At 51.4% G+C, this 15,242-nt stretch overlaps 1 protein-coding gene across 8 annotated transcripts in view; it reads right to left on the minus strand.

Moving 5' to 3' along the window:
* Positions 1–15,242, minus strand: part of ERI3 (ERI1 exoribonuclease family member 3) — a 127,731-nt gene that overhangs the window by 6,924 nt on the left and 105,565 nt on the right. The window contains exons 9-10 of one of the 8 annotated variants that reach the window (XM_042996907.1): positions 6,346–6,443; positions 578–4,047 (exon numbers count right to left, since the gene is read on the minus strand). The exons of 6 other annotated variants lie outside the window; for them this stretch is intronic. In XM_042996907.1, coding sequence (XP_042852841.1) covers positions 6,391–6,443 — 53 coding nt within the window. In that variant the 3' untranslated portion in view covers positions 578–4,047; positions 6,346–6,390. Of the gene's footprint in view, positions 1–577; positions 4,048–6,345; positions 6,444–15,242 lie in introns of those variants that run through there. One more of the 8 variants, XM_042996909.1, reaches the window with a different exon arrangement.

The following is a 15,242-nucleotide window of genomic DNA, read 5'->3' on the forward strand; positions in this document are numbered from 1 at the left end:
CTAAAAAAGTATTTGTTGTTTGCCTGAAATTCAAATTTAATTGGTGTCCTATATTTTTATTTGCTAACTGGGCAACTCTACGCTGGGGGCCAGCATCTCAAGCTACAGCTGGGTACAATTCAGGTTACAACAGCAAATGGTAGTTTAGAAGGAAGATAGGAGCCAAGGCAGTGAATTTAGGACTGAACCAGAAGAGGGCCCCTGAATATCCTTAGATTCTGGGTTCGAATTCAAACTCCATCACTTTAAAACTATGAACTTGAGGGGTGCCTGGATGGCTATTGGTTAAGTGTCCGAGTCTTGGTTTTGGCTCAGGTCATGATCTCACAGTTTGTGGGTTTGAGCCTCCCATCTGGCTCTGTGCTGACAGTGCAGGGCCTGCTTGGGATTCTCTCTCTCCCCCTCTCTTGCTTGTGCTATCTCCCCACTCCCCCCAAATAAATAAATAAACCCCCAAAAAGTAACTGTGAACTTGAGCAAGTTACCATACTTTTATTTCACCTCTCTGTGTCTTGGTTTCTTCTTTTCTAAAATGGCAACAATAATGATAATTATAGTAACTACGTCCCTCAAAGGGTTGTTGAAAAGATGAAATGAGTTTTTATTTGTGAAGTACTTAAAACAGTGGCTGGGTTAGTGATTATTATTGTGGTTGCTATTCCAATAATACCCAATAATAATGTTATTCCAGCAGTAATACTGATATCCCACAACCCCCTGTTCCTTGTCCCAGACATGGCCCACATAGTCCCCTGGGAGCCCAGACAGGGCTACCTTGGCCCACCCGACACCACTCCCAGATATACACTCCTCTCCCCACAGACACGGCTCCCATACCTCCCTCTGCTTCCCGCAAGGCAGGGCCCTTATAGCCTCAACTCCAAAGTGACCCCTTCTTCCAGCCCCTCCCTGCTGCCCCCTCCACCCCACCGAGGTGCCTGGAGGTGCCACAGGGCTGATGGTGAAGGATGACGGTGGTTCCACAATAAGGGGAAAAGGCAATTTCATCTTGATTAGCAGGCGATTTCTCTCTCCGTAATAAGCGCGCTCCAAATAATTAGCGTGTTTTACGTAATAATGAAATTACAGAAATGCAGTCCACTTATTCAAACAACTCACCATTACCATATTTTTAAATATTAGACTTAATTAGAGTTTATCACTTCAGAGAAGTATGCGGACCGAAGATGTTTTTAAAAAAATCCTCATAAAGTGTTTATTAAGCGCTGGTAAAGCTGGGATAATGATGTGTTTGGAAATTAAGGCAATCAAACACTTACCGCCGCTCCTGGAGGCCGGGCATGGAAATGAGGCCATTACACGCCCATTACCCGCCAGCTCACAGCCACTTGGGGGGCGGGGAGAGGATGCGCCTGGCCGAGAGGGCATAGTGCCCGGAAACGCTTGTGCCAACATCCCACAACAGCCTGGCCAGTAAGCAGGCATCAAAGCCCTTATGTCACTTACATCACATTTGGCTACTAGGAGCCCAACTCACACTTGGCCAGGCAAATGGACTGGATTGATCCCAAATGCCAAAGAAGACACCCAAGACCAAATCTTATCCAGACTCCCGGGCCAGGCAGGACCTGTCACCTCCATTCAAACCCTAGTGCAGAGTGGGGACAGGGCCAGCTTGAGTAGCCAAGACAGGTCAGTGAGAGGCAGAGCCTGAGGAAGCTACAGATCCAAAGCAGGTGACCACTCCCAACTATGGGCCACACAGGAAAGGGTAGCTATAGTCCACGGTCTAGGAGGGAGCTAGGGAAATGTGTCAGGAGCCAAAGATACAGAGGAGCAGGGGTCAGGCCCAGGAACACACCTGGGGACAGACCTTCATCAGGGAAAGCAGGCAAGAAGGGTGGTGGGAGAGGGGCTGGTGGCTCTAGGCCCCATTTATCGCAGTGAATAACTAATTCCAGAATTTATAGTGCTGAGTTTTTGTTCTGTGGCCATTTATATCTGCGAGGGGAGGAAATGAAGAGGCAGCACGGACGCCACATCTTTCTGTGTTATTGCTTGTCTGCCATTTGCAAATCATTATTAATTGTGGGCCCTGGTGGCGGGCTGGGTGGGGGCCGGGCTGGGTACATCCACATAGCTCTTCATCAAGGACCCCAGCCGCTGCCCCAGAGAGCCAATTACCCCGCCCTGATTGGGATCAGATAAAGAGGGAATTTTTACAAATTAGGGAATAAATAGAATTTCCACACAGGGCGCGGGCAGGACCTGAGAGGCTGTAATGAAAAACCATCCGTCACCATCAGCGCGGCCTGGGCACGCAGCCCCGGCACTCCCTCCCCTTGTGGGCCCGCCCTAATGCTCAGGGGCCTGGGCGTACAGGTCTAAGGACATCGCTACTCCCCTACCCCGGGCCCAGAAGCAAGGAGAGGACTTCTCTGTTGGGGCGTCTCTACATGCTTTGGGCTGAAGAGGCCTAGGCCCCAGCTCTGACACTGTCCCTACTGCCTCCTCTTCCTTTCCCTGTCTGCCTCTCCCTCTGGATCTTAACAAGGAAGAGTCTCAGGTGGTCATGAGACAGGCCAGAGTTGGGGACCACAGGGCAGAGACCACGTCCATGCCCCTACAGCTATGGCAGCCCTAGGGCAGAGCCCCAGCCCTGTGGACCACTCACTCTGGGCTCCCATTAGCGCTCCTCCCCTTGGATCATTAAATATGTATATCTTATTACACGCCTTGTTAGAGTATCGAGCTCTATTGACTGATGATAAATCCTGAGCCTCGTCCTGGCCATAAATTTATCTGGAGATGATGAAGACTCAATAATCTAGTCAGGCAGATAATATCATCGGGCCTTAAAAAAGATCATTACATTATATGTCAGAATTAAAAGTGAAATACGCCAGAGTAACAGGGCGGCTGTTCTGGCCATGACAACGGGTGCCCGCCTCCCCCACTCATTCCCAGCCAAGGCCCCATCCAGACAGAGGGGCTGAGAAGCCTCACCCTCCTTCTGACTCTGGAATACTACAGCTGGAAGTGCCAGAGGGTAGTCAGATAACAGCCAAGTGAAGGGGACCTGGATGGGGAGGGGCAAGGAGAAGAGGCAGCTACCGAGAATAGTTGAGCACATCTGCCATTACTGGCAGCCATCTCTGCCCCAACCAAGCTTCCATCTTACCCTGTCCCTAGGGGTCTCCTGAGGGACTATCTTCTGAAGGTCCCTGAGTGGCTTTAATAGGAAGGTGATGGCCTTACCCCTTTCCAGAGTGGCCTGACCAACCAGGGTAGATTTTTTTTTTCCAAAATGGGAACATTGGGATACAGAGAGGTTAGGCTATTTGCCAGTATTGCCCCAGGCACCTGTGACCTGGCCCCAGACCTGTGTGCCAGCAGCCTATGTGAAACCTTACTTGTGAGCATGTGCTATCAATCCAGACCCTGGCTACCTCCTTCTCAAGAGACCTGCTTGTCCTAGCCTCTATAACCTGTCATTTGAGAAACTTGCTGCCAGTCTCTTGGTTCTTTGACCTCAGCACTAATGACCATTTCTACTGTATCTTATTTCCACTCATTTCCACAGTTACACTTTCTACCTTTTTAACATCCTCCACTGCTCGTCCTTTGAAATATTAAATTCAAATCTTCCTAGTTACTGGCAATAATACACTTTTCTTTCATCTCACTGGAACCTTGAAACATTAATACCTCTACTCTTTCCAGATAAACCACCCACCTTCTCTCTTCACTTTCTTCCCTACTTTTGACTGCTCACCCAATAGCCATTCCCTTTCTGCCAACCTGGCAGAACTCACTCCTCCCTCACACGACCAGGGTGAATCTTCTGTGTCTGAGCCACTTGTGGAGATCCTATCCCTCTTGCCGGTCATTGGTTTAGGGGTGGCCTTGGGTTCTGGCTACTGAGATGTGAGGGTAAGTTTGCTGAAAGACCTTCAAGGAAAACTTCACTCTTATGAAGAGAAACATGAGGAGGAAATAGTCCTTTATATTCTGCTGGATGTTTTCATGTCTGCACATAATGTCTGGGACTGCAGAAGCCATCTTCCAACCGTGAGGGGAGTTAGCCTGCGAAGAACACGTTGAAGATAAAAGAACAGAAAAATGGAAAAAATCTGGGTCCTTTATGACATTGCTGAGATGCTGAATTAACTAACCCTAGCATCATCTTATGTCTAAACTTTTGTGAGGTAATAAATCCTATTATTTAAGGTATCTTGCACTGGGTTTTCTTTTTCTTGTAGCCAGAAGCATAGTAACTGATATAGAAGGTACAGACAGGAAAGAGAATGATATAACAAATGCACCTTATAACATAAACTTAGCTAAAGGGAGGAGGGAGGGCAAAGGGCAATGAGTGCGCTGTCATTTCAAGCCAGGAAGTTGGTTACTCCTGTTATGCTCTCTTGAAACATATGACCAAATTGTTTCCTGTTATATCTCAAGACACAGGCCATGTTACTACTAAAAAGGCTAAAAGAGTCAAGTTTTGATGGGAACCCACGTGAAAACAGAGAGGCGAAGAACATACAACTTAATGAAGAAAAATTTTTTATGTCTGTGGCTTGCAATCTAAGGTGACTAAAAGTCCTACAGCTCCACAGAGTCATCAGGGGCTCAGACTTCTTTCTGCCCCTTTCAGCATGTTGCTTCCAATTTCTAGGTTATCGTATGGTCCAAAATGGTTGCAGGTGCTCCAAGCATCACATCCACATTTTAGGAAAGAGGAGGAAGGAAACAGCAAGAATAATGTACTTCCTGACTGAGTCACTTCCTCTTAAGTACTGTTCCTGAAGGTCCCACACAACGCTTTTCCTTCTATCTCACTGGCCAGAACTCAGGGACATAACCCTATCTAGCTGTATGAGGAATTAAAAAAATAGCGTTTTAACTGGGTACACACTACTGCCCCTACAAGGGCTCCTCCATTCAGTGAGGAAGGAACACAACGGATATTAGGTATGTACTAAGCAGTTTCTGTCCTAGCAACGTAACCGACACACCTCACGCAGGACCTTGGAGTCCATGGTCCGTCATCTCAATCCTTTCTTTCTCCCTTTTCCTTCCATCACTCTTGCCTGGAAAAAACTCAAACCGCCTTCTCTATGTTTGCACTGGGCTAAATGTGACTAGAGAACACTGCAACCATATAGAGTAGGGACACTCATAAAATCATAGTCCTCAACCTCAACTGGGTATATAAAACTGCCCAGCCGATCTCCTATGTTCCTGATCAGTGTGCATTCTCTTTCTCTCCATTCTCTACTTTCTGCCATTCTCAAGTCCCCCTCCCCTTCCCTCCCCCCACTCCCATCCCTCTCCTGCCTTTGTGCCTTACTTCACAGGAAACACAGGAGGCGCTCTCCTCTCACCTGTTAAGAGAGAGGGTACCTCCCAGCCAGCACTTCTAAAGCCCACCCTCACTCCACCTGGGTTCTCCACTCCCCTTCCTTTTCGGGGGCCTTATGTGATGAGCAATCCCCTTTCTCTCTGATATAGTCTCTACTGTTTTTCTGCACTGCTTTCTTCACATAAGCATGAAAATATACCAAATCTCTCCCATCTTTAAAATTTTTTTTAAGTTTATTCATTTATTTTCAGAGAGACAGAGACAGTAAGAGTGGGGGAGGGGCAGAGAGAGAGGGAGAGAGAGAATCCCAAGCAGGCTCTGCACTGGTAGTGCAGAGCCCGATGTGGGGCTTGAACCCATGAAGCCGTGAGATCACGACCTGAGCCGAAACCAAGAGTCGGTTGCTTAACTGACTGAGCCACTCAGGCGTCCCAAATCTCTCCCATCTTTAAAAACAACTTTGTCTTAACTCCTTTTTCCACGTGGCTGGCACCCAATCTCTCCTCCTTTTCACAACCAAAGTTTCCAGTTAAGCCTCAAGGTCTCATTACCCAATCTCTCCTCCTTTTCATGGCCAAATTTTCTGGCTAACCAGGTTAACCACCGCTCAAAGTCTTCCTCATTTCCCACCCTGCAAATCTGATTTCCCCACCTGAGTCTTACTGAACCGCTTTCTCTAATGATCCTTACGACCTCACAGGGCTGAAGTCCAATAGCAGCTTTTCAGGTTTCGACTGCCCCTTACTCACACCCTGAAACTCTTCTCCCTTGGCTTTAGCGATAGCACCTTCCCTCTCTATCCAACTCCTCCCGCTTCTCTGTACTCATCTTTCGTCTGATCATCCCTACAAAGTGGGTGTTAGAGCTGCCACTGGCCCTCTTCTCTTGCCACTTTCTACTCTCAACCTGGGCAAACTTATCCAGCCCTAAGCTTTATCTACCATATATTTCCCAGTGATTTCTAAACCTATATTCCCACTACCACCACCGTGGTCCAGGGTACCACCACCTCTCACCTAGGAGACAGCAGTGCCCCCGCCAATCTCCTCCATGGTGTCCTTCTAAGCCACAAATCTGGTCATTTCACTCCCTGTCTTAAAACCCTTCAATGATCCTGGAACAGAAAAAGGACAGCATTGGAAACACTGGTGAAATCCAAGTAAGACCTTCAGTTTAGCTAACAGTATAGTACACATGTTCATCTCCTGGTGCTAGTAATTGTACTGTGATTATGTAAGCTAGTTAACATTAGGGGAAACTAGGTAAGAGATGCACAGAAACTTTCTGTAATGTAAAATCGGTTCAAAGTAAAAAGTTCAAGAGTTCATAATTAAAACAACAACTACCTCCAACAGCAGCACCTCTCAGCTCTCAGGACAGTGTCCCAACTTCTTTATAAAGTTCCAGAGATCTGCCCAGGTTTCCCTCTAAGGCCTCATCTTACCCACTCTCCTGCTCGACCCCCAAGTTCAGTCTCTTTTGCTTCTCAGCTTTTTCACATGCTCTTCCTTTTGTCTGGAAAGCCCCAACCCCTGCTATCATTTTCTGAAGTGCCTTACCTGGGCCCTCATGTTTGTGTTAGGAATCCTTCTATGTGTTTTCACAGCACCCAATGTTCCTCCACTGTGATAGCCTGTCACCTCCTGCTAGACCACAAACCCAAGGGCACTGATGTTTCCTGTGCAGAGGCCCTCAGTAAACATGTATTAAGTGGAAGAAAGGAAGAACTGGAAAAAAAAGAGGGAAGCTGGGAGACAAGATCACAGGTGAACCTACTCCAGCCCTGACATGTTGCCTGATGCCTCGACATGCCCAGGTCCTGAAAACTAGTCAAGGTTTTTGTTCCCAGCTTCCAAAGTGCTGAGGGCTTCAGCCTCTTCCCCACTGCCACTCCTTCCAAGTATCTTGCTTTCCTTAAGACCTGCTGGGCCAGGAGACTGGCTGGGACCTGAGCTCTCAGCAGTCCAGCCACCAGTCTGTTCAGCAAACCAAGGCATCTGGGGGTGGTAGTAGTGGTGTTGGGGCTCCCCAGTCCTAGCCAATGATGCCCTGGAGAAGGGCCTGGCTGTGCCTGGGGACTCTGCAAGGGGGGCTGTCCTCCCTAAGCCCAGTCCCACCTGGTAAATATTTCATCCTCAAGCTGCTCAGCTAATCCCTATTAATTTCAATACCGCCGCCTTGCCTGGCTCAGCTCCCAATGCATTATTTATCCCCTTTGTTTGTTTGTCGCTAACAGGTGGGCCCCAGCGGAGGCGCTGACTGGGGACAAGCCCACTCCATCACAGTGTGGCTGTGAATTAATCATGAGGACTAATGGGAAGCACCTCGGCTCCAGGCACTGCCCTAGCTGCCTCCCCCTGCCCTGGCACCCAGGGGTGGGCCTGGGCCACCCCAGCTCTACTTAATTCAAAACAACACATTTTATTTACTATCTGCCTACATGAGTCAGACTCAAGGTTACCCTTTGGGGATATAAGCTGAACAAACAGATATAAATTCCTGCCCTCAGGAAACTTACAATCCAGTTGGGGAGAGAGGCGTTAAACAACTATTTATTTGGACTGTGAGGAAATGCTGTGCAGGGAGAGTGCTAGGTGTTAGGAAGCTGTGCACAGGGGAGGACCTGACCAAGTCTAGGGGTCAGGGAAGGCTTCCCTGGGGAAGCAAACTTTGAGCTGTGCTCTGAAGGATGAGCAGGAGTTAATCAAGACAAGGGATGGGAATGAGGGGCTCCCAAGGACAAAAAAGCCATGTGGGAAGGCCCTGAGGTGAGAGAAGGAATGGCAGTTTCCAGAAAGTGGGGGAGGACCTTGTGCTGGAGTGCGGGGGCATGAGGAGAGTGGCCTGAGAGTGGCCAACAAGGCCCAGCTTGGGATGCTCTTCTCCCTAAATGACCAGCGTTTGTCCTGGTGGATTACCATGGACTCATCCTGAACACTTGATACATGCACTCACACCACCTCTGCTGACTTGAGCAACATCTGATTTCTTGACCTTCTGCTTATGGCTCCTGAGAGACGGTCAAGATCATTAATGCTCAATTGCATAGACTAGGAAACTCAGGTGAGCATTCACCCTGGGGCTTATAAGAAGGCCTGTATGGGCATCACAGCTCAGGTGTGCCCATGGCAGGACAGGGCTGGATCTGGCCTATTGACTTTGTGTGGGGACCAGGTACAGGGCTGGGAACACTGACCTGCCTCAGCCACAAGTGCTCACATCACCTCCCTCACCTCTGAAACCCAGCACTGGACTGGGTACCCAGACCTCAGCAAGTATCTTCCGAATGAATGGCTGATCAAAAGTAAACACCCCACCATCCCCCACAAAGATCTTTTTCCCAGACACTCCCTTTAAAACTTTTCCAGAGATTTAAAATAGACTCAGGCTTTATAGTAAGCCTGGGAGGTAGAAGCCATCATCAATCCCGTTTTAAAGAGGAAGAGACAGAGGACTGGGGTGGTGAATGTCTTACCCAGGACCACACAGCCAGGAAGTGATAAGCCCAAATGAGAACAAGGTCATCCTGTTTCCAGGCTCCTGGCTCCAGCACATCCATAGGTCTGCCCCTCTGTGGGCATCTCCCCAGGAATCTTCCTTGGTGGCTCCAGGGATCCTAGCTCTCAAGAATGACCTCAAAAGGCACCTTGTTTATGAACCAAGTGTAGCTCTGCCAGGGCAGAGCCCTCACTATGCACATGGTCAGGGTTTGTAATTCTATTCAAAGTGGCCGCTTTGAAAATCCATATGTCTCCAGGCTCCCTGTACATCATGGTGTCAAGTCCTGGAGCAGAGGCATCCATCAGCACCTCCCGATGCCATGGTCTGTGTGCCCACATACCTGTTCCCACCCACGTGCCTGTCCTTGGCTCCTGGCTGCTCTGGCGGCACTGCCCCACTCCGTGCAAAGGCTCATGCTGGCCTGCCTGCTTGGCCCAGCCATACCATTACCTTCAGACTAGTCTGGCTAGCTGCTGGGCCCCACCCCAGCCCTAAATGTGTCCTCTGCTCTGCCTGGTTCTCTACTCTCTTGGAGCCAGGCAGCCAGCACGGAGGCAGCCTCGATAACTCGCTAACGTGCTGCCCATGCTGTTCTTAAAAATTTATGACTGTGCAACATGAAAAATCCGGCTGAGGAGCCGTCATTAGCGGCGCTGCCTCCTTCCCCCACCAGAGCCGCCCTCGTAAATTGAGATTTATGGCTGCAGCAGGCGGGGTGGGGGCGTGTGCAGGCGGTGAGGATGTTGTGGGGGAGACAGGGAGACCGATGGATGAGACAGTGGTGGGGCCAGGGGCTCCCCCCTGCGGCAGCTCCAGTTTATCACAGTCTGCGGTGATACCCACGGAGAGTAAGGTCTGGCCTGGGGTGTCAGCCTGGCACTGATGCTGGAATCCGCTTAGCAGTGGAACTGGAGGGGGAGGGGCCTATCCTGTGCCAATCACTGGCTCCTTCAGGTATAGGACCAGATCCTGAGGTCCAGGTGCCAAGCAAAGGCCTCATAGGAAGATATTTGAGGAGGGTCATCCTTGCTGGAGTCACAAGACTGGGGCCCCCAGAGCCAGCTTCTCCAACTGTAAGCATGTAGGTTGGGCAATGATTGTGGCATCCCAACCAGAGAACTGGAGGAGAGGTAGGAAGGGAGCAGAAGGGTGCCAGCAGTCTTCCCTTCCCTCTCCTCTCTCTGGTAAGAAGGGCCAGTGGAGAGGACATTAGAGTTGGGAGTGCAAGTACCAGACCCTGTCACAGTGTCCCCAGACAGAGGCCAGACTGGGGCTGAAGAGAAAAGGTGATCCCACAAGCCCCCCCACCCCAAACCCCCCGCATATCCCCCCACAGGCCCTCCCTATTACCTCCCTGCTGCCTCCTCCCCTGCTCACTTAGCCCTGTCAGCCAGGCCATTATGAAATTGGGGTTTCATTTACAGACTAATTAAACATTACAGCTTGTTCACAATTACAACGCGGGGATGAGGGAGTAACTAATTACGGAAGAAATGAGCTAACATTTATCTCTGCTCCCACCCTCCCTCTCCCTACTGCCCCCCCCCCCCCCAATCTGGCTTCCTCCTACTCTCTGGTCAGTACCTACTCTCTAGGCTTATTTTCAGGATGGGGGACTGGAAGGGCTCAGCACCCACCCACCCTGGACACAAAATCCGACTGCTGCTCCCAGACACTCTGGGGAGGGGTGAAGTTCCCAGGGCCCTGATGCAGGAGACAGGGCTTTTGTGCAAGACCTTGGGTGTGACTAAAGTATGGAACCCTGTGATGGTATGTGTGACTATTACATGGGGGGTGGGGGGAACACTCCACTGTGGTGTGTGAGTGTGACAGTTCTGTAAGGCTGTGTGGCTCTCTGTATCTTTATCTTGCAGGGCAAGGTTTTGGTGTGATTGCTGCAGACAACTATTTATGAGACGGGGTATGTGTGTGAATGAACCACACCTTCACCCTCAAGCCCTGGACACAAAAGAAAAGAACTGGGTGGCTGCAGGAGGTGATGGTCAAAGCAGCCCTGGGCCCAAATCTCCACTGCGCAGCCCTACTCATTCCTGCCTCCCAAGCAAGAAAGGGAGCAAGGTTACCCTGTTCTGGGGGCTCAGCTCATCCCTGCCCTCAGGTTGGTCTTGGCTTCTGGCCAGATGCCCCTGGGGCCCAAGAAGCCTCCTGGGGGCCTGGGGTGCCCCCTGTGGGCAGGAGTCCTGGGGTCTGGCTGGCCTGCTGCAGAGTTTAATAATAGTAACAGTGAGAGTAAGCGTTTCCATCCTTCCTGCCTTTGGGCAGAAGAAGAAAGGAAAGAGGAGGGAGAGGAGGGAGTGGAGGGAGCGGGCTGAAGGGAGGCTTTGAGGCCTCAGAACTCACATCAAACGGCCGGATCTGGGCCTAATTGTCTGACCCCTGCCCCTGCCTTCAATCAGCTCTGCGGCTCCCCGCCCGCCCCTCGCCTAACTAGCAGCCATGTTCTCCTCATTAGGACAAGCTCCCCTTGCACACGTGTCCCCGGACATGTCCCTAGCACTCCCAGCTCCCAACCCTGCCTGGTGGGAGGGTACAGTGGGGACCCAGTTTTGGAGGGGCCCCTGGGACAGCTATACCCTCTGCCACCACAGCTGCCTGGACTGAGCTGATCAGCCCCTCTCCTTGAGCTGCAGGGGCCTGGATGCCACATGTGGTGACATATTCCTGGGCTGGCTCAGCCGCTGGGTGCGTTCTGTCCTCTGTGCGTCCTTCTTGCTACAGCCCGACTGTCTGAGACACACTGCTCCTGAGGGTGGATGTGTTTGAACCCTCCCTTTTGGTCTGGCTCAGCCAGGCAGGGGGCCTGGTCTGGGTCAGGGTCTGTGTTGAGAGGCCAGGAGCGGAAGGAACGTGTCTGCCCGCTGTACAAGGGTGGTTCCTTTCAACGGACCCAGGCATGCTGAGGTGTGAGTGGCTGCGGCTGCAGCCACTGCAGTGAAGCAGCAGAGCTTGGTGGTGAAGAGCTCTGACCTTAGAGAGATGTATGTTTAAATTCCAGCTCTCCCACATCCTTCTCTGCAGCCTTGGGTGAACGATAATCTTCTTGAGCTTCAGCTTCCTCACACACAGTAGTGGTGACAGCCCCTGTCTCACAGGGTTTGGGAAGTCAATGAGATAACACATGTAAACTCCTCTGTGCTACATGTGGCACTCAGCAAATGTGGACAGATGCTGGTGTTGATGGGCAATTCAGACCAAGTTGCCCTCTCCACAGGCCATAGCCCAACTTTGCTCTGGTGGGGTCTGGGGTCTGGGGTCTGGGCCCTGGTCAACAGTGTCAAGGACAGAAGGAGCTGTGGGGAAGGCTCCAGAGCCCTGTAGAAGAGGAGAGCAGCTCCCAGGGGCACAGCTAATATCAGGGGCAGAAGCACCTAGACTGGAGCCTACGCTTAGGGGCAGGGATGTTACACAGCAGCTTCAGGTGGCAAGGGCAGGGCCCAGCTGAAAGACTGCCAGGTAGCCTTAGGTCAGCTGAGTGGGTCTGGGGCTGGTCCATGAGGCGGGGCCCATCCCAGGAGTGTTCTGGGTCTGGGAGGAGGAATGCTGTGAACACCACAAGAGTGAAGGCTGTCTGGCTACTCATGGCGCTCATTTTCAGGATACCAGACCTGTATGTGATTGGGGGAGGGGCTGGCCTGGTCTGGGCCCTGACATTGTCTCTCACCTTAAACCAGTGGTAATGACTTGCAAATATTGATGAAAACGCAAACTACAGAGATTGTGTTTTTCGGGGAGTGAAGGTGGGGAGCCGGGATAAGGAGGAAAATAAACTGAAATGAAGTCCAGTTATCTCTCATCTGTGGCTGCTCCTAATCCCCCAGCCCAAAGGAATCCAATGCAGCCCCTTATCTGCCCTGTCAATCACTCCATCACCGCCCAGTGCTTGGTGGGCACCACACACCCTCACACACTCAAGCACATGCTCACACATGCACATACACGCACACACTCACTCCACCGACTCTTGCTCTAACACTCCCGCCCACCCCCAGCCCATTACTCCTCTGAGTAGAAGCAGCCAGCACGCAGGTCCTGCCAGATGGATGCAATTTGCATAATATCAGCAGTGGAGGCTGCAAGATCACCAGGGGTCAGGGCGCTGACATCCCCGCACAGTCTATCTGCAAGTGCTAATTTGGCCGGCATTGATCTGTCTTTCTGATTTCTTTGTCATTTACGTCTGCGATGGTTTGACAGGAGATACAGAGAGAGACAAGGGGAGGCCAGGCCGGGGCCCGGGGCTAGGAAGGTAGGGAAACAAAGATTTTACTTCCCAGTGCATCACACACACAGAACATATACATACATACACCAGAACCTTCCCCCTTCCATCCATCAGTTCACTTGTCCATCCGTCTACCCGTTTTTCCATTTGTGGTTGTTACGGAAGACTAGAGCCTGGTGTCTGGCAAGGACCAATTCCTCAGATGTCCTGGGGGCTCTAGAGTGTCAGCTCAGGAAGGAAGGAGTGAGTACCCCTCCAGGTAAATACTACCTCCAGGCAGGCCAGTGGAGCCCCTGTCAATGCCTGGAGAGTTATCATCCCTTCTCATGGCCATCCATGCCCCATCTGCTCACTTTCTCTGGGCCGTACCAGAAAGAACCAGACAGGAGTGGGGGGTGGGGGTGGGGGTAGTGCCAAGGAAGCACATACTCCAGCTGTCTCTGGCCCCCTCTCTATAAAGCAGCTGTGCTAACTCCTCCTGTCCCAGCCCTGAAGATGGCCAGAGAGGGCAGGTGGGCAGGTGTGTGTGTGTGTGTGTGTGTGTGTGTGTGTGTATGCAGCACCCCTCTCTGCCTCTCTGGGACAGCCAGGGAGAGAGCTACTAGGTCTGCAGGGGACTTATATCAGTACTTCACTACCCTCAGGTCATCCGAAGCCCAGACTGGCCTCTAGCTGATTCTGAAGCCCTCTAGCTCAGCCAGAAAGTCTTAAATTAGATCTAAATGTTACCCACTGAACCCCTGGCCACTGTCCCCACATTCTGCCATGCTGTGGGAGAAGCATTCTGGATAGGGATGGGGACACTGCCTGGGTAGATGTCACGGGGAAAGGGAAAGGGAGGATAAGATCACAACTCTGGAAAGAAAGAGCCCACTGCAGAGAAGTAGACATGGTCACTCTGTCAAGAGAGGCAGAGGGGCTTGAGCCTTCCAAGGGTGAAAGCCCCCTCCCTGCCAGCCACAGTGGCTCTGTCTTCGCCCCACCTCCTTTCCCTTGCTGATGGTAGCAGAGCAGGGTGATCAGAAGGAACTCCCTGCTGGGCAAGAGGGGGGCTGGCGTTTGGTGTGTGCTAATCCCGGGCCTGAGGTCTTCAGAGGGACCTGGGGAACTTCAAGGAGGGGAAGGCAAAGCTGTACTGTAGACGAGCTCATTAGCCAGCACCCCCACCCCCCCACGAGGAGGAGGGCGGGCGGCCCAGGGAGCGTGGCGGCAGAGGCGGCAGAGAAAAGGCTGTCACTGTCCTTTCTTCCTTTTGGTACAAGCGTCTCCCTGAGCCGACGATTCTCCTGCAGTGACACCTCTCACGGGAGCTAATGAGATCCGTGTCACAGAGCTAATGCGCTCTGACTGGACTCTTGATAGACACCCTACTCCTTCAGGGGAGACCACAGGCCAGTACTGCCCCCCTGGGCCAGATCCCCACCTTGCCACCTGCCAGCCCAGCTCTTTTGCCAAACCCTACTGGGCAACAAGCTCCTGAGAGTCCACTTGATGTCTGGCCATCCCTCTTTACCATGAGCCTCACAGGGACCCTCCTCAGGCCCTGAACAGAGGGGCTATGGAACTAGGAAGACAGGACCACCCAGCCAGGCATCAGGGAAGGTCCAGTTATCCTCCTAGCCAGCTGAAACCAGCAATCTGTGGGGCCTCCATATCCCAACAACAGGTGAAATTTTACTGACATTTCCTGTGCAGATTTCCAAAAAGGAAAAAGGGAAGAAGGCCTGGGTCCTGCTGTTAGGGAGATCAAGTATGTAGGGCCTGAACATCACCCCCAACAAACCAGAAGAGAGGTCCAAGGGTGTATTCTGTACATTCACACTAGGAAGGCCAGGCAAGATTCTCAGAAAAGGTGGCCCCTGGAAAATGGGTGGGATTCCCCTGGTCCATGAAGTAGAGAGCAAACAAATCAGAGTAAGAACTGTCAGAGTCTGAGGGAGGTCAAAAGCCAAGAGTTGCTGGGCTCTGGCTCTGATGGCGACTGTAGCAGGGGTGAAAGGGTGGCAATGTCTCCTTTCCTTTCTTCCTCAGCTGCTGCTACCAAGGCTTTGTCAAGGCCTGTATGTTCCACATTAACTGAGGGAAATGATGGAAGTGAGCTTGTATTCTTCCTCAACATCTCTGTTGAGAGCACAAAGCCCGACACCAAAAAGGTGCTTCCTGGTTCAA

The sequence above is a fragment of the Panthera tigris genome, chromosome C1 (genome assembly GCF_018350195.1).
Source record: "Panthera tigris isolate Pti1 chromosome C1, P.tigris_Pti1_mat1.1, whole genome shotgun sequence".
Classification (NCBI taxonomy): Eukaryota; Metazoa; Chordata; class Mammalia; order Carnivora; family Felidae; genus Panthera; species Panthera tigris.